The sequence below is a fragment of the Schistocerca serialis genome, chromosome 1 (assembly GCF_023864345.2).
Source record: "Schistocerca serialis cubense isolate TAMUIC-IGC-003099 chromosome 1, iqSchSeri2.2, whole genome shotgun sequence".
NCBI classification, from domain to species: Eukaryota; Metazoa; Arthropoda; class Insecta; order Orthoptera; family Acrididae; genus Schistocerca; species Schistocerca serialis.
The window spans coordinates 454,668,004-454,686,821 of record NC_064638.1 but is presented as its reverse complement, the minus strand read 5'-3'; the positions used below and the strand labels follow the sequence as shown (position 1 = coordinate 454,686,821).

At 40.3% G+C, this 18,818-nt stretch overlaps 1 protein-coding gene across 1 annotated transcript in view; it reads left to right on the top strand.

Annotated features, from left to right (window-relative positions):
• LOC126483197 (leucine-rich repeat and transmembrane domain-containing protein 2-like) overlaps positions 1-11,152 on the top strand; it is a 39,985-nt gene extending 28,833 nt beyond the window's left edge. Inside the window, exons 6-7 of the mRNA XM_050106601.1 lie at positions 5,533-5,817; positions 11,141-11,152. Of these exons, the coding sequence (XP_049962558.1) occupies positions 5,533-5,817; positions 11,141-11,152 (297 nt within the window). The remainder of the gene's footprint in view (positions 1-5,532; positions 5,818-11,140) is intronic.
• Positions 11,153-18,818: the final 7,666 nt, after the last annotated feature.

The following is an 18,818-nucleotide window of genomic DNA, read 5'->3' as shown; positions in this document are numbered from 1 at the left end:
ACGGAGGTATATTGACGACACTCTCTACACCTTACGTTGTTGCCCTTCATGGCAACCCATCGTGGGCTTACTTTTCAGCAACAAATGCCCGCCCACATAGGGCGAGATTTTCTGCTGCCTGTCTGCGTGCTACCAAACCCTACCTTGAGCCGGAATGTTATCGGATCTCTCCCGAAGTGAGAACGTTTAGAACTTTATGGGCAGGGCCCTCAACTAGCTCAGGAGTTTTGACGATTTAACGCGCCAGTTGGACAGAATTTGGCAGGATACCCCGCTGGAGGACATCCATCAACTCTATCAATCAATCCCAAGCCGAATATCTGAAGGACCAGATGTAGACCAACGCGTTACTGACTTGATCAACTTGTGAAGCTCTTTCTTTTGAATAAATCATCAAATTTTTCTGAAATTGTGATCATTTGTTTGTAAATGTACATTACATCTACCGATTCGGAAAATTCCTTAGGGGTGCGTCGCTGTTTTTCTGCTTGGATTGCATTTAAATTGCTGCTTACTTCCCATACCAATTAGTTCTAAGTTCTTTGAACAACCAAGCTCGTACATGTATTTTACTGAAAAGTCCACTACTTATTTGCATGGTTCTTCAATAGTTTGTGACAGAAGTTTAAGTTTCAAAGACACAAGGTTAAGTGTTTTATATTCATTCATAACATGCACATATATTAAACTCAAAAATATTCAGTATCTTCATTTTTTATGTGCGATATAACTTCAATTCAATTTTTGACCATACATATTTATTCACAAATTCCTGACATTTCCAGGATAGGGGCGATCTTAGTGTAACGAAATCCGTAAAAATTCCATACAGCTAAGATCTGTAGTAAATTATTTATTTAGATGACCGATTTCGGTAAGACTATGTTACCATCTTCGGATCTTCAACGTTACAGTTCACCCAATCTCCCCTATCTGCGCTTTGTATCGTCTCATATCATTCAGCTGTGGTATGAACATCAACAATGTCAGTCAGTGCAGTTTTGTATACACAGTTATTTTTATTATGACATGCTAACGTCCAGTGTATTCCATGATCCCTATACATACATCTGTGAAATGAGGTGATGCAAAGCGAAGATGGCGGAGACTGTATGAATTGTAAAGCTGAAGATCCGAAACTGGTAACGTAGTCGTACTGGAGATCCGAATTACCATAATTTAGACTCCAAATTCGGCTACTGTTATAAATTCAAAACCAAATGACGATTATTTCTTACCTACAGTACTTCCATCTTCTGATGGGTAATGTGACGACAACTCTTAGTGCAGCTTTATGTATTAGGGATGCTACCTTCAGCTGCAATTAGAGGTCTTAATTTCATTGCAATCGATTTCTGTGTTCCATTACAACATCTCCAGGTTCCTTTACTGGCGTCATATAGGGGGTTGAAGTTAGTGTAATGAAACACCGAAATCGACTGCAATAAAATTAAGACCCTGGTGTCTGTTCAAAAATACTGACACCCTTATATACTGCGGAATTGACCATTAGACGCCACGAGAGGAGAACTCGACAGTATGGAAGAAAGCAGGGGGTGTATTTTGCTGTCAGTAGAGAAGTTGTAAGAGCACAATGAGTTGGTCAAGCGAGCACACTGGCTTAGAACGTGGACTAGACTTTGGATGTCATCTGAGTAACAGATACATCAGGAACATGTCAACCCTTCTGAAGCTACCCAAATCGACAATTAGCGATGTGATTGTGGGCAGGAAACGCGAAGGAATGACCAGAGCTCAACAAAGACCAGCGGGCCTCATGTAATGGCGGACAGGAATCGTCGGACAGTGCCAAGAGTTGTTGTAAAAAATCACATGAAGTCAGCGGAAAGAATCACGAGTTAGTTTCTAAGTGCTACCAGTAGTGCAGCTAGCACAGTTACTGTACTTAGCGAGTTAGAGAGAATCTGTAGGCGGGGTAAAGAGCAGAGTTAGAGAGAATCTGTAGGCGGTGTAAAGAGCAACGCCACTGGACAGTGGGTGAGTGGAAACTAGAGAACATATTTTACAATAATGTGTACAGCAGAGAAACAGTTCGGAGGGTAAGATTGTTTCTGTCAGCATGACAGTGCACAGAGGAGGTTAGAATATAGGTAGATGCTCTTTCGCCGAAAAATTGAACCTGTCTCTGCCAAATTGCTGAGTCTTAGTGAAGCGTTCGTATTGCAGTGCTGCTCTTCGATCTCACTTAAAACAGCAATAAAACTTTAGGCTGTTTTACTGCGATGTACGTCTTGCTCGAAGAGCTACAGTTGGCTTTAATTATTAAGTCTTCAACTGTCTGATGATGAGCATTCATCCACGAAGGTATATTGTTTCAAAACATATACTCGTAGCTGACTGTCAGTTCACTTTATTTGTAGAAGTCCATCTTGGTCACACTGATACCGGTGGTGGCTACTGCCCTCTTCAGATCTGTTACAAATATCAAGCTTTTAATTAACAGTCACTCTTTCCATAGTTACCTTATACTTAAGTTTATGGTTTAGTTGTTTCTTTTCATACTGGAAGGTTTCGATTTATAGATGTGATGTTATTTTTAAACTATACATTCTGGCTTTTACACAATTGTGTGTTATTTATTTTGCCAGGCTAGGAGCTCCCCATTATTACTCTTTATATCTTTTATTTGGAATTTAGGTATTGTTCTGATTCCGCATATTGAATATCAGTTCTTGTTTTATTGTCAGACGCTCATTTTGCCATGTGAAGAAATTTCAGTTGAGGACTACGCATACTGCATTTTAACTATTAAATTTACGATACTGGCTACTTATGTACCCTAGGTGTAGTGCCCTCTGCTGGTTTCAGTTATTTGTATAAATATCACAAGCATCCAAGACGTCACCAGCATTTATTATTTACCTACGTGTATAGATTTTAACATTGACACCTACATCAAAATGTTTTGTGGTATGTATGGCTGGTAAGAATGGCTGTTGATCATTTTTTTATATTTTTCTAATATATCACTAGGCGTTTTATATATTTTCTCCAGCTAATTGAAGTTAGTTGGTCGCATCTCAGTTTTTTACTTGTAGCGGATCTGAAGATGGCTGTCGCCGAAACCGCTAATAGTGAATTGCAAAATCAGTGTGATCGCTACGGACCTTTACAAATAAAGTTCCACAATATGATCGCGGACTCAGTCGCAGACTTTACGTCTTCGACTGATGAAGTAGGTCAATTCAACGCATTAACTCTAAGTGGGTTGGTTTAATAGAGGACTTTAATGGACAAGCAGCTTCTAACACAGAGCTGGCGGACAACCTTCAATTGACACTGTACTCGGTATAGACAACATCATCTCCCCTATATTTTAGCTTCCTTGCAATTCACCCTGTCGTAAAGCAGCATCTGTGAGACAATAGTCTGCGGACATTTCTGAAATGAATAGACGAGTCCAAAGTCCTGATGTGAACTCAGTGGAACATCTGGTGAACAGTGAATTTACTTTCAAATTTTTTTCTTAAATAATTTACTTTATTTACTAGCGATTCATCAAGAATATTAACACATTTAATCATACTAGGTGAGCGTGGAAGTAGTTGCCAGGAAGTAACTGATGGAAAATGAAATTACTTTTAACAAATGTGAATTTTATTCTTAAAAGTCTTTTCACAAACAGATTTAAAATTATAAGCAGAAAAGTGCCCTCGGAATATCAAGTTACAATTTTATATAGAGGCAGAAAGAACAATATTAACAGTAGGAGCCTCCGGGCTGAGAAGCTTGCCTGCTCCTTTTCAACACGGCCGTAGTCATGACCGCTCACAACAACTTCTGAAAGAGTACACTGGTGCAAATCTGCAACACACCAGATTACTTTAAACTAAAAAATTTTTAACAACTCACACAAACACGTAAACTATGCACCCCGTAAGAGGGATGAAAATGGTACAACACTCAAATTATTTGCCACCGAGAGTGCATTTTTTTTTTAAAGGACTCTTACGGTGGAAGGGTGGCAACCTTATAACCTAAAATGGCTATTTAAATAAAACCCATAAAATGCAGACTTACATAAAATGTACAACATGCTCTACATTACACATATACCACCTCGCAAGATGATAGGCAAGATAAAAACATTAAGCAATAAATTCGTTAAAACCGAATCCGAGAAACATGAGAGAGGCAGCTATTAACGTACGGCAGACCGACAGACAGACACTAACTGCATAACAAATGCGGGCGGGAAACATACGAACAAGTTGGGGACGAGAGACTGACCAAGAAAACAAATAGAATTTAACAAGTCAATGAAACACACATCACGAATCACTTAACTTCTATGCGATAACTGGCGAAGACCTGGCTTAGCACCCACAAAACGCTCTCCCGAGCCGTCCGCTGCGAGCCGCTTCAACGGACGCAGGAAGGCACGCCGATCTCCCGTCTCACGGCGTCGCAGCTCGCGCCGGCCAGACCGATGTCGTGGGTTGACTCCTGTTGTTCTCGTATCGGCTGCGAAGCCACTACTACTCACTATACGGCGCGGCCCACTGGACTGACGTGGCGACCTCGCATGCGCCGACGCTCAAGACGGACAAAGCATTTTGTGTCTCAGTGCACGACCGACCAACTGATCGATCCAACCGGCCTTAAAGGTCGATCCGAACGACAGAGATCCTGGCACTCCTGGCAGACCGACATTGACTAAGCGATACACTCGGTCGGACCCAACCCTGCAGAGGAAACATGCCCTCAGGCTACCTCACACCCCTTCCGCGGGAAGAGACCGACCTACCGATCAATCCAACCGCCAATGTCCATTGCCTTAACAAACTCGGAGCACACTGGCACTCCGAACGACAGACACTGACTGCCCCACATTGACCCGGCTGACCAACTGACCGATTCGCCGAGACTCACAGCCTGCCCCCATCTGCCGAGCTCATAGCGCCCCTTAAATGCACATAAACAGGCAACTTTTTCCCTTTTCCACCAGAGGGAGACACCAAAGCTGCGATTGCCACAGCGGCGCCACCGCCATGTAGACGTGGCGACTGCTTATGCTACGCGCTGCGGCGCGCTCTTCAAAACAGCAAATTTTAGTACGGCTAATCTGGAACGTCGGCTTCGTGCCGGACCACCTTCCCTTACCTCCCCCCCCCCCCCCAACTGCCCCTGCCACCGCTCCCGCGCCGCCCCCCCCCCCCCCCCCCCGCGAAACCCCCAGCGCCCGAAATAAATACTCAGTCTGTCTTTTCTGGTTTCATTCTTGAGAAACAATGATTTGTCATTCCGCCACAGACATTCTAACACCTCACTGATAGCGTCCCCGGCATCGTTCAAGCTGTCATACGGGCTACGGGTGGACACAGCCCATATTAATGTCCACTAATGTGTATCGAGATACCTGTGATCAGATAGTGTACATAGTGAACTGAAGGCGTCATTCCTGCTACAAAAATAAAATCCTTTTTTTTTATTTGGTTGTATAGGACATTTATTAACTGGCCCTGGTCGAGCTTCGTAGCTGCCACTGAAGATCTGCGTTTGTCCCGGCAGGTGCGATGCGACGCGTCGTGGCTGGCGGTCATCATCGTGACAGTAGTGGTGATGGCGCTGTTCGCGGTGACGTGCGGCCTGCTGCTGGTGATGGGCAACTGGAAGTGGTGCCGCAAGAAGGAGGAGCAGCTGGCCGCCACGACCGACACGCACCACCACTCGCACCTGCAGAACGGCGCCGTGCTGATGCTGGTGTCCGGCAAGGACCGTCCGCCGGACGCGCCGTCCGCGGTCGACACCTTCCGGATAAAGGCGAAGAAGGAGGAGGCTGCGGCAGCGGCTGCGGCCGCCATGTCGGGCGGCTTCCAGCACCGGCCGCTGCCGCCGTGCTGGGACGAGGAGCGCTCGGCGGCCGCCGCGGCCGCGGCCGCGGCCGCGCTCTACCGAGGGCACCAGTACCGCTCCCCCGCCACGCCGCCACCGCCACAGTACCCCGGCGCCATCAATGGCTCCCTCAAGAAGCCCGCGCATATCGTCTACGTCTGAGGACGCTAGGCACCGACACGTGCGCGCCAATTACCGCTGAGGGCCCACTGGAAAACAGGGTAATGTCACAAAGCGTTCTGCAAGTCCAGCAGTTGTCGTACAAGTGTTTCTCTGGGAAGTCCACCTGTGTAGCGAAGAGATTGGCGTGTCTGACTACGATTATGAGGATCTACGTTCCTTCCCCGATACTAGCAGGAATTTTTTTTCTCGGTGGGAAGGCTGCGACGGGATGATCTCGGCCTCGTCAGACCATTTGAAGACCCACTTGAACGTCAACCCTTTCGCGTCCAAATGGTAAATGGTGACACATGGCAAAGTATGACACGGCGACCGTTTGGCACAGCCAACTAGAATCAAAACAAAAAAGTAACGAAACTATCACCTCAACCGACGAAGGGAACTAAAGATATTGTTGAAATATCTTTTGAAAGATGGAATAACAACTCTGCTGCGCATTCGAAGTGTTGTAAACCACAAATTTCGCCGAGAAAACCTGAAGGATTACACTGATTTTTTGTTGCCCAGGGAGAAATGTGAGTTTGCTCTTGTACCGAAATAGTCTTCCCTATGTAGTACATACAGAGGACGACATATTAATTTTTGAGCGTGCAGCTATAGCTCCCGTCTTCTCCACTATTATTTCACAAGTATGTCTTTCAAACATAAGCTTTTCCATTCATCACACATGGCAGCTATTACTTCCAGTAACTTAAAATCTGCCTCTGCCCACTTTCTTTTTATTAAAGGCGACTGATCTTGGATGATAAGTCTTCCCACTTCAAGCGTCCGTTGAACATTGTTACGTTATTAAACAATCGAGCCATATATACATTAAATTATTTAAAATTTGAAAAAAACATTATACACACAGGAGACAAAATGGATCAATACGCTCAAACAGTAAGGGTTCTGGTAGATGTTAGAAACAGATTATCCACTTCCAAAAGCAATTCAATACATGATGTAATAACTAGTTACAATAAAATAATTTTAGCTGCCAAAAGAAGGTTAAAAAAAGTAGCTGCAACCTTTAGTTACCTCTCTATTGACCAACTAGGATCACGTACGTTCTATGTTGATTCCTATTTTTGCAGTACCGCATTTTCTCCCTATATTGTATTTTCCTTTCTTCCGCCCACGTTATTCCACATTTATTTTTTGTACCTTGAGAGACTTTATTCTTAAAAAGAAACTTTTTGTCCCACAAGTTTCGACATGGTCGAGAATGGAACACTAATTCGAAAACTGACAGTAAATTTATTTCACGCCTATGACCTTCATGGCCTGTTTTATTGTTTTAAGCTGTAGACATTCGTTAGTTTTATTTCTATTTTTGCAGCATATCTCAATGTGTCACTGCTGGCCGAAACCGGTTGTCCGACAACCTACAATATTTGTGCTCATACACGTGAAATACAAATATTTGTTCGAAACTTTTTCTCACTTTAGGTTCATTGATGTTGTTTCTTTCTAGTTCTATTCTTATTTCTGTAATCCATGCTAACGTTTGGCTCCTTTTGCAGAAATTAAGAAATATTTGTTTCGTTAGCCTGTTCTCATTCATTCGACAGAGGTGTCCGAAGAAAATTAACTATATATTAGATAATATTAAACTATACCAAGTGGAGCTGAAATACTCACTTGCAGACAAGCATAATTGCTTGAAACTACAGTTTGCATATAAAGCATTATTTATGTAAGAAAACTGTTCAAACAAGCCAGTCTTCTACAAAACAAGAAAACACTTGAATACGTTTGATCTTTTTGAAACCCTTATTCCCAAGGTAGCAACGCAGAGAACTGGGACAGCTAGTTTCAAACGCTCTTCTTCACCCAGGATACAAACATCAAGACAGTTGATGTAGATACCGCATATTTGTATCCTGATATGGAGATGACCGATTAAGTGGTTGAAAAAAGTAATCAGTTTTCTACATTGCAATGTTATCAAATAAAGGTTTTATTGAAATAATCTGTAGCATTCAAGTTTACAGAGCAGTTTCCAGGTTCATCTTCTGGTCATACTCTAAGTGGACCAACATTTCAGACCTGTGGATCTATCGTCACAGAGATTTAAACTCGGTCAGCATCTCCAAAACAGATGAAAAATCTGCTCATCAGAAGACATATCAACCCCCTCTTCAGCCTCCTCAACGCCCCTTTATGGTCCTTATTTCTGCTCCTTGTTAATAATCTCCTCCTTCGATATATGCTGCCATTGCTTTTACGAACTACACTAAAATAAAAAAAAAAATAAAAATACGAGAGGCAGATTTGATGCGTCATTGATCGCCTTTGACAACATGATTACAGTATTCACCACCATAATTTCTTTTTTTTAAATATGTTTACTAATCCTTAGGCTGCTTTACTATTCAGCTGTTCACGATACGTTATTAACTCTGAAGTTCTGTGAATCATTTTCTTGCATGACAAGCTGTCCTCGGTGCTTCTCTGATGTTATGAAAGCATATACTTTGAATTACTCTCAGAATAGGCAGCAAGGAAAACGTTAATACAGCAACACTATATAAGTGGCAGGGCCAAAGGGAAAATAAATCTTATCACTGTAAAATTCACATCAGAGAAAGGTGTCTTCGTGGAACCTTTAGCACAACGGGCACAGTTAGAAGTACTACATTCTGTCACATTTTTGAGAAGTAACGAGCGTTGCCAGACTTTTGTAATCCTATATTCAGTGTAAGAAGGGTAACGAGATTTAGTGATAAGAATGTATTTTCATCAACTAGTACTCTACTTCGTGTACCATTAAAAACATAATATACGAATGGATCTCCCAATGGTGATGAAATATTCAAATTTCGGTTCATTACACTCGTGCATTGGACGTGCTTCGTAGACACCTATGTATAGGGTAAAGACTGTAATGTAACAGAAAGGATGACAGACGATCATATTTCGAAGATGAATCCAAAAAACTAAAAATCTATTGCTAAGTGGCATGGTCTCGTTCCTCCAATGGGCCCTCAAATTACTCTTCGTTGTTTTCAGAAACAGCGTGATATTTCTAACTATTTGATATATTAAAGTACCATTTCCATAAAAAATGTATTCTAAATAGCTACTTCCTGTTTAGCAAGTAAGTGCAACCCGACGCACAGTGTTCTGTGTCGTAGGCCTACGTAAGCGAGCAGAGACGGTAGTTGAGCCCACGGCCGTGGAGATGTGCGACCGCCTGCCGCTGTTACTTTGCAATAATTAGATTCCCTATGTTTGTTAAGAAGTGATTGAAGTGCTGTTCTTTTCTGAGTCGTCGAGAATCTTGCTGGACTGTGGTACATTAAAATATTTTTGTAACTGGTCGTGCTTTTTATAGGAATTTGTTTCCAGACTGTAAAGAAAGTTGTTAACATTTGTAAGAAGTGAAACGTGATTTGTTGCAAAATGTCATTTTCCATACTGAGCAGCGTGTGTTTTCAGCTTTTAGGAATGCAGTGGTGAAGCTAGGCGCTTAAAATTCCTCATAGTTTGTGACTGACAAATCCCAGATTGCAAATGAGTAAGCAAGAGTGTGTGAAGTTTTCTCAAACAGTTGTTTCCGGTAAGTAATCTCGGAGAAGTTGAGCACACGTGAAGAAAATGTCACGTTTCTTTTCACAACTCTGGGGACATTGTGGATTCTCAGAAGAAGAGTATCGTCGTGCGTCTGACATAATATTTGCGAAAGAAAACAACCCCTGCATGTGGTTGTTGTTCAAGAGAACAAAGCTATACCTGTGACATACATAGGACACAATAACAGAGAGGATATTGCAAATTCGTCCCGGAAAGACAATTATTTATGCACTCGCGTCTTAAACGTATTCAAACGTGCCATTCCGCAATGCCACCATCTTTCGTTTAAGTTAGCTAACATTTTCATTAACTGCGGCTACATTTCAAGCTGTTATGCGTATTACGTTTTCCGACAGTGCTACTGTGACACTTTATTTCCTCCTCATCCATTAAGTAATTGCCAAACAGAATCAGCACTACCACTCGTGAACATTATTTGGTGGTTGTCATAATGGAATGAAACAAGTGTTTCGGTCCTCTAGCTACTATTATCACCTTGAACATGTTTCTCTTCAAGTGAATAGTGATTGCAAGATATTACATTCCCTGCTACGCTAAACACTTTGTATCTTAAATGTAAAATTTTCTTTTGTGCTAGGCTGCGTCGTATTTCTTCTACACTATTAACGTTTCGATCCTATGCTGAGATTTTCTTGAGGAACTTGTGGCTTTCACGGTAAGCTAAACAGTACAAGATCCCGAAGATGATTCCAGCAGAGGGATCGAAACGTCGATCGATCAGAAATATGACGCAGACTAACAACCTAGAAAATTTTACCTTCACTGACAATGAACACTAGAGCCTGCAGATTAACACTTTCTTTTTTGTCAATTCCTGCTTCTGGTAGCATTAAACTACGTATCGCAGCCATCCCCGAAATAAAGTGCTGTCTCTAGAGGTTTCTAAATATGCAGAAAACCTTAGATAGTTACGCTTTACTCAAAAATCTGCTACACTGATATTCCGGTATGCATGGGCTCCTTCAGAGGAGCTTTTCTGTAATTTTGTGCACAATATTTGTGTAAACACCAGATATTTTTAACTATAATAACAATCTTATCTACTCCTATTACCTTAGTGTAACATTTATTTAATACCTACCTCAAACAACTTTTTCATTTGCATGATCCCTGATCTATTGTTCATGTTACCCAAAGACTCAAGTCGAAGAATGGATACATATATAAATACACTGACAAACGAGCCATCCTTTGGTTGCCTCATTAAAAGTAGTTATCAGAAGAGTTATTTTAGAAAAAGTGAGTCGCTTTTCCTCCACCGTTCCTACTAGAGCTAAAAGCAGTGTCCTGTTGGTAACCTGTACCACCAAAATATAGAGGACTAAGAGACAGCTCAGGATGTTTTTTTTTTCCTTCATAAAGTCAGTGCAAAAAGAGCCGTTACACCAAAAAAAGTTCAAAAAATGTCACTGTATACCTTCCATACGATTGCCACCTGTATATCTCTCCTTACTCAGGCCTTTCAGTCACATACCTACCTCATATCCTCTTTATGGTGAGACTAACGTTCTGTTCCGTTTTACAGTTCTCCAACTGATAAAGTTTTTTAATGTTATACGACGTTTCCCTAGGTCAGGTCTCGAATGTACATGATATTGGTGATACAGCGGTATACATTAAGTATGATTTCCCCTAGTTGCGCTCCACAGAATGCATTGAATACTGGCTTTTTAATTGTCTGTTGTTCTCGAATGTACATGATTTTGGTGATACAGCGGTATACATTATGTATGATTTCCCCTAGTTGAGCTCCACAGAATGCATTGAATACTGGCTTCTTAATTGTCTGTTGTTCTTGAATACTTTACGCGATTACCTTAGATGTACGAGACATTAGGAAAAGGTAATTTCTATGAGATGTACAACGTTAAAACTGATTAAGGCATTGTCTGCCGTTCCCAGGAAGGCTACACTGAGAACGAAAGATGGGGTACAAGCGGTTTACAGAATTTCTGCAACTATTAGATTCATGGCAAACAGGCCAAAGATGAGCGTCATTACTGGATACATCCAGCTTCCGAGAAACGATTATCATATATGTATTTACAGTTCGCCAAGTATACACTTTTTACAGTATCCACAGATTCATATACCTGTAAATGTGTGTATTAACAATTTAGTAGCTGTTTGACTTAAATAGTACGCAGATAATAATTAATATCTACAATCGCTGTTGCTTTTGCACTTAAAACAACAAACGCTTCTATTACAGCCACATAAGGAACGACTCTATAGCGCAAACACTAAAATTGCTTCAGTATTTTTACCCCATTCTCATCTGTATTTCTTATACAAAGAAAAATGATTCTCTCATAATACTTGAAGACTGAGTACTCAAAGTGTTGATCCTGTCGCTATCCAGTGATTCGTCATTTGGTTACTAATACTGGTGAGGTTCATTAAACGATGCATATGTATTATTTCTGTTTTCTGGAAATGGACTTTGTTATATGCGAAATGTGAACGAAGACAGGAATAGAAGTTGTGACTGTGACAGTTTGAGGTTCATGGCTAACAATTTATAAAGGTGATATAATTGTACTGGAATATTTTTACCACGAAATATTTTTGTGTTACTTACCTAGCAATAATATGTGTACTTTACAATAAGCAACAATGTAGCTATAAAGTAGAAGGGGATTCGTACTTAAGGATATGCCATAAATTATTATGCTTCTCAAAATCAGTGCATGGAAATATATAGGAGCTAATGCAGTCCTGTAACTGAAAAAAAAATCTAGTGACACTATCGTACTGTATTTGACCCAGTGAACTCAACAGCGTACGAGGCGCTTCACCTCTGATTTTCCTACGTTTAATGTAGACATTTCTCAGTTATCTCTTTCCGTAAGGCCCAGATGCCAATAATGGGAATGTTGTGATACCACATTATTCAATGGGTAAATATTCCCCCCCCCCTCCCCTCAGTGCAAAGCTCCTACCGTAAATGACTGAAATACAAATGCAATAATTGGCACGGTATTTTCTGAAGCATTAGCATTAATCAAGGCAGCTTAGTTATGTGATTATCACCATTCCTTTCTTTTCATAATTACGTTTTCTAACAATAGGAAATAATAGAATAGAATTTTTAGTTATCTGCTTTATTAGTAGTATTTAAGTTTCTGATCTCTTATTTGAATTTAGTTTCACACGAACACTGACTCGATTCATACCTGGAAATGTAGGATGAAGTTTCGTCTCATGTGTCATTCTCTGACTTTTGACTGTATATATAACGTAAACTCAATACTCTTGTATGCATTGAAGAGAAATGTCTTTCGTCTACTCGTTTTGTACATTTTATACCGATATTTGGGCTCTTAGGCAAGGCGTTTGTTCGACAACAAAACATGAGAGACAGAGGAGACGTAAGTCAGTTCAAGAACAATAACACTTTTTTTAGATAAGTAAATCCCCTTTTCTTTGGCATACAAACAGATATGAAATGTTGTAACTTTGAGAATGATATTAATAAAAGACATGTGCAATTATAAAATATACATATATAAATATATATTATTTTAGTTGTGCGTTGTTAAGTTGTATTGTAACTAAGAACTTCTTTGAAATAATAAAATCTGTATATCAAAATTTGTTTCATTTGGTTATTATAAGTTTCCCTTCCCTGACATTGTTATCTTACTGTGAATTAATTCATTAAATTTTCTTACATCATGTTCCGCTTCCCACAAGGGCCTAAAGTACACTGTCAACGATTTCGAGATTGTGGTATGTATTCATTCTCCTGACGTCTGTAGACGTCATGGTCAACCAGCTTTATATGCATCTGTAGCCTCTCACCGTATCTATGAGCATTCACGAAACGCTATCTCACTGATTTCTTGTACGTTCATTTCCATAAAGCACCGAAGCACAAAGCATAATTTTGTTGCTAAGCGCTGCTCAGTTGCTGTCTAAGGTTGACAACATAATTTAGTGTATACATCATGTACGTAGTACTAGTAGCACTTCATAATCGGAGGTGTATCAGCAGTTTTCTCTGAACCTCAAGCTACGGAATGTGCTCAACGGAAATTGTATCAAGGACAATCAAGTGCTGCAACACGTCATAATTTTGGTGTGGCGAGTTTAGTACGTGTCGCTCATTAGTAATTTTCGAAAAAAGTTCTCTTGGAGAATGTTCTGGTTCTAATGACACACTAATTACAAAATTTACACCAATCGAAATGTACTATTGTCAATAGCCTACATACGAAAAGTTCGTGAATTAACTTTAATATTTAATGTAATCTTAAATGTTAATTAATATTTCGCAACAAGATTGATACTTTATTTTTTCATAGGAAGTACAGGGCGTTGAGTCTTGGTTAAAAACAGTGTAGACCTATGAGACTGGTGGTTTGTCTATAATTTTGATTTTCACAAACATCTATGTTTCTCAAAATTTTGTTTCTGTGCTCTGGACACTTGTGGTTGTCAGTGCCTCAATTATCTAATATTGATTATTACAAAAATTATTTCTTAAAAGGAAAGACCTTAGTACATTAACAACCTCAATCGCAAGCAGTCCAGCAACAGTATATACGCCGGAATAAAAGTACACACCCGATGTTATAAAAAAACCTGGTATCATTATTGTTAAGACTCATGATATGGCCAGTTATGGAGTACGCCTACTGCACCACCAGTTGTGTTCGAAAAGTTAGTGCTGAGCCATATCTATGCGTCGAAGAAGAAATTACTCCACAGGCTTCAAATTAAATTATAGCGTACTTATTGGTTTTCCTAATGGCATAGATTGCTATATCTATTACAAGATTCCTAGTTACCTGAAATTCATAACAGCGTTCGTGTGTTTGATGCCTATTACGTTCGTCTAACGAGAAATGTTGAAGAATCGCATAAGTAACATATGGTTACTCTGCTATCGATTTGAAGGTCCACTGCTTCATCCTCTGCCAAAGTCGTCCCTTGACGGCAACATTGAAAACCATTTTGTTAGTCCCTGTCTATTAATATCGACATCGCTTTGACAGCGCACTCCTTCATATTCGTCCTAATCGATGAGTTACGTAATCTAGTGAAGATACTGGAACAAATCACCAAAAAGAGTATCCAAGTACAGAGAGAACTTACGTAAACAAAGAATGGTTATGTGAGCGAACAATTTACCGACAAAAAATGAAGTATTTTAACAAAAAAAATCCGCGAATACAGAATATCAGACCAGGGCAAGAAAAAATATTTAAATCCATGTATACAATGATGAACCAAGATGAAAGTGTAAACTTCGCAATAGAGTTTAAATTCGTTCAGTGTTGTCCGCACAAAACAGTTAAACAACACGATATTAGCGGAAATATTAATCAAAAGACCGAGCGAGGTGGCGCAGTGGTTAGCACACTGGACTCGCATTCGGGAGGACGACGGTTCAATCCCGTCTCCAGCCATCCTGATTTAGGTTTTCCGTGATTTCCCTAAATCGTTTCAGGCAAATGCCGGGATGGTTCCTTTGAAAGGGCACGGCCGGTTTCCTTCCCCATCCTTCCCTAACCCCGAGCTTGCACTCCGTCTCTAATGACCTCGTTGTCGACGGGACGTTAAAAAACACTAACCTAACTAACCATTAATCAAAAAATAAAATACTATCTACTATTTATACTACGAATTCCAATCATTTCAACTAACTGACCATCCGTAGATTATAGCTATGAACAAAGAACTCGAGCAAACAGTCCAATTATAGAGAGGATTTAAGAGACTCGAATCAGTTCTAGCACAGAAAACCATACGAAGGGTGTTCGCGCGTAGGACGACCATAAGATTTCTTCGTCTTTTCACTCTAGAGCAAATACCAAACCTAGTTTGTAAGAATATACTCTGAATAAGTTAAATGTTACGCAAATTAGATGATTAATTATACATTTGTCTACGATTTTGAAAACAAATGAAAAAGAAAACCAACCGATGTGAGTCCTTTTCAGATAACATTTATATGTTCTTATACGTATCTACCCCCACCCCCTTCCCCCTCCTCCTCCTCCTCTAACTATGGTTCCTGAAGAGCGGCAGCAACATTTGCAGTAGATACAGAGGCAACAGTCTGGATGGTTGAATGATTTGTCATTGTAACATAGGCCACCACATCTTCATTGTGTTGGTACTGCGAGCAGCTGATAGCGAGGGAAAACATTGCCGTTATATTTACCAAGAACATGAAGCTCTACTGTATGTTGATAATGGCATTGTAAAGGTAAAATGTTCCGGAGGTAAAATAGCCCCCAATTAGGATCTCCCGGTGGAGGTAAAATAGTCCACGATTCGGATCTCCAGGAGGATATTTCATCAGGAAAAACAAAACGCGTTTCACTGGTCGGAGAATGGAATGTTAGATCGCTTAACCGGTTAGATACTTCAAGAAGAGACATGAATTGACTCAAGTGAGATATGTTGGGAATAAGTGAAGTGCGATAGTAGGGCGAAAGAGGCTCCTGGTCATGTCATCACAGAATTACATAAAATTAAAAGGGGGTAATACGGGAGTAGGTCTAATAATGAATAGGAAAACTGCTATGAACAGCAAAGTGAACACGTTAGAACAGTCAAAACACCCATTACAATAGTACAATATTATATGCCGACTAGATCTGCAGAGAATTAAGTGATTTAAAGAAGGCATGATGGAACAGAAGTAATTACACAGACAGTTAAGTGAGACGTCAATGTAATTGTAATAGAAGACTGGAATTGGGATATGCAAAAATGAACAGAAGGAAAAATGGTAGGAAAACATGGACTGGGGGAAAAAAATGAAAGGGGAAATGCACTGGTAGAATTTTGCACATAATTCAATGTAATCATTGCTGCTACTTGGTTTAAAAATCATTATAAAAAATTTTATACGTACAAGAGGAGGCCTGGACACAACGGTAGGTTTCTGACAGAGTATATAACAGTAAGATGGATATTTAGAAACCAGAGTTTGAAATCCAAAATGTTTCTAGTGACAGATAAGAACACTCAGTAGTTGTGCGTTGTTAAGTTGTATTGTAATGAAGAACTCCTTTGAAATAATAAAATCTGTATACCAAATTTTGTTTCATTTGGTTATTATAAGTTTCCCTTCACTGACATTGTTATCTTACTGTGAATTAATTCATTAAATTTTCTTATATCATGTTCCGCTTCCCACAAGGGCCTAAAGCACACTGTCAACGATTTCAAGATTGTGGTATGTGTTCATTCTCCTGACGTCTGTAGACGTCATGGTCAACCAGCTTTATATGCATCTGTAGCCCCTCACTGTATCTATGAACATTCACGAAACGCTATCTCAGTATAATTAATTGTGTATGAAGTGCAGGGGAAAAATGAAGATAGTACATAAAGGTAAGACATTAAGGAGATGGAACCGGGATAAAGTGAAAGAACCAGAAGTTGTTGAGAGTGTCAAAGAAGCACTAAGCAATGATTGACTGAAACAGGGGGGAAAGATACAACAAAAGACGAATGGATATCTTTGGGAGATGAGTAAAGCAGCAGAGTATGAAATAAGCCAAAAAAGGCAAGGCCCAATACGTAGAAACCCTTTGATTACAAGCGAGATGTTGAATCTAATTCATCAAATGAGAAAACAGAAAACTGCTGCAAACTAAACAGGCAAAATGGAATACATTCTTATATGAGGTTGTAAGGAAGCGTAAAATGGCAAAACAGGAATGACTAGACGAGAAATGCAATGTTGTAGATACATGCCTGGCTAGGAGTAAAAGAGAAACCCAAAAGAAGGATATTAGGAGGAAGGCTGAAAGGTGGAAGAAATACCTAGAGGTTCTCTGTAAGGGAAGCGAAGTTAAAATTAATACACAAACATCAGAGGAAGTAGATGATGATATGGAAAATGTCATTTTACGAGAAGAATTTGACACAGCACTGAAAAGCCTCCGTGACAATAAGGCCGTTAGAGTGGATGGCAGTCCCTCAGAATTGTTGAGATTCTTGGGAGAGACAGCAATGAAAAAGATATTCGTACTCCAACTGGTATGAAAGACGTAAGAGACAGGCAAAATACTGTCATACGTCTAGAAGAATGTAATACAGTGGCGGGGAAAGAAACCGCAACAACAAAACACAATGTAGAGTAATGTAACTTCGGGAATGCATTCGTCTAGGTAACATATTTAAGTGATCGACATTGTAAAATCACTAGATAATGTACGCGCGTGATATCCTATTCTACATGTGAAATGCTGGTACAGTAATAGATGATGTAACCGCCAGAATGTTGAATGCCAGCATGCAAACATGTATGCATTGAGTTGTATACGTGCTGGATGTCAGTTTGTGCGACGGAGTTCCATGCCTATTGCATTTGATGGAATAAATGGTTTCTAGCATGAAAACCATATATTTTCAGACGTAAGTTCATTAGACCATTTTTGTATCGTATATTCTTATCAATCAATCCCTAGAGTTTGTACACGGTGGAAGAAGTCACTCTGTATAATTAGGCATTGCTGCTAGTACCGCTGCATTAGAAACGACGTTCAAAGTGTATGTGCAAATCCCGAGGTGCTCGTCATCCGTAAGGCAGCATTGTAAAGCCCATTTATTGACACTGACTGGTTTAATTATTTAAATCAATTCTTACGCTTTGATGGCAACGACGGCGCATTGTATCAAAAACTCCACAACAAACTGAATTTGTTGGGGCTCATCCTTATCCATATATGAAGATCGTAACTTTTCTCGAAAGAACAGATACCATTGATGACCGCGCAGCTTCTCTAGAATAAATGATAATTAACTGAAACCCTCACCTGCCGACAGGTGTTGTTGATATACCCCGATGGGGACAGCTGAAAATGTGTGCTCCGACCGGGACTCGAACCCGGGATCGTCTGCTTACATGGCAGACGCTCTATCCATCTGAGCCATCGAGGACACAGATGAATAGCGCGACTGTAGGGACTTATCCCTTCCACGCTTCCCGTGAAACCCACATTCCCAGCTGTCCACAATCTACCTACGTAATGTTCCTAAAAGATATTTGCCCATCCACTCATTACTACCGGACACTAAGGTGACGATTCCCGTAAGGCTTCGGGCAACCTGTGCGCATTCGCACAGACGAAGGTCAATGGCCCGGTAGCCATTTAACTATACAAGTATATGAAGATAGTAAGTGTTCTCGAAAGAACAGATCTATTAGGAACATTATGTATGTAGATTGTGGACAG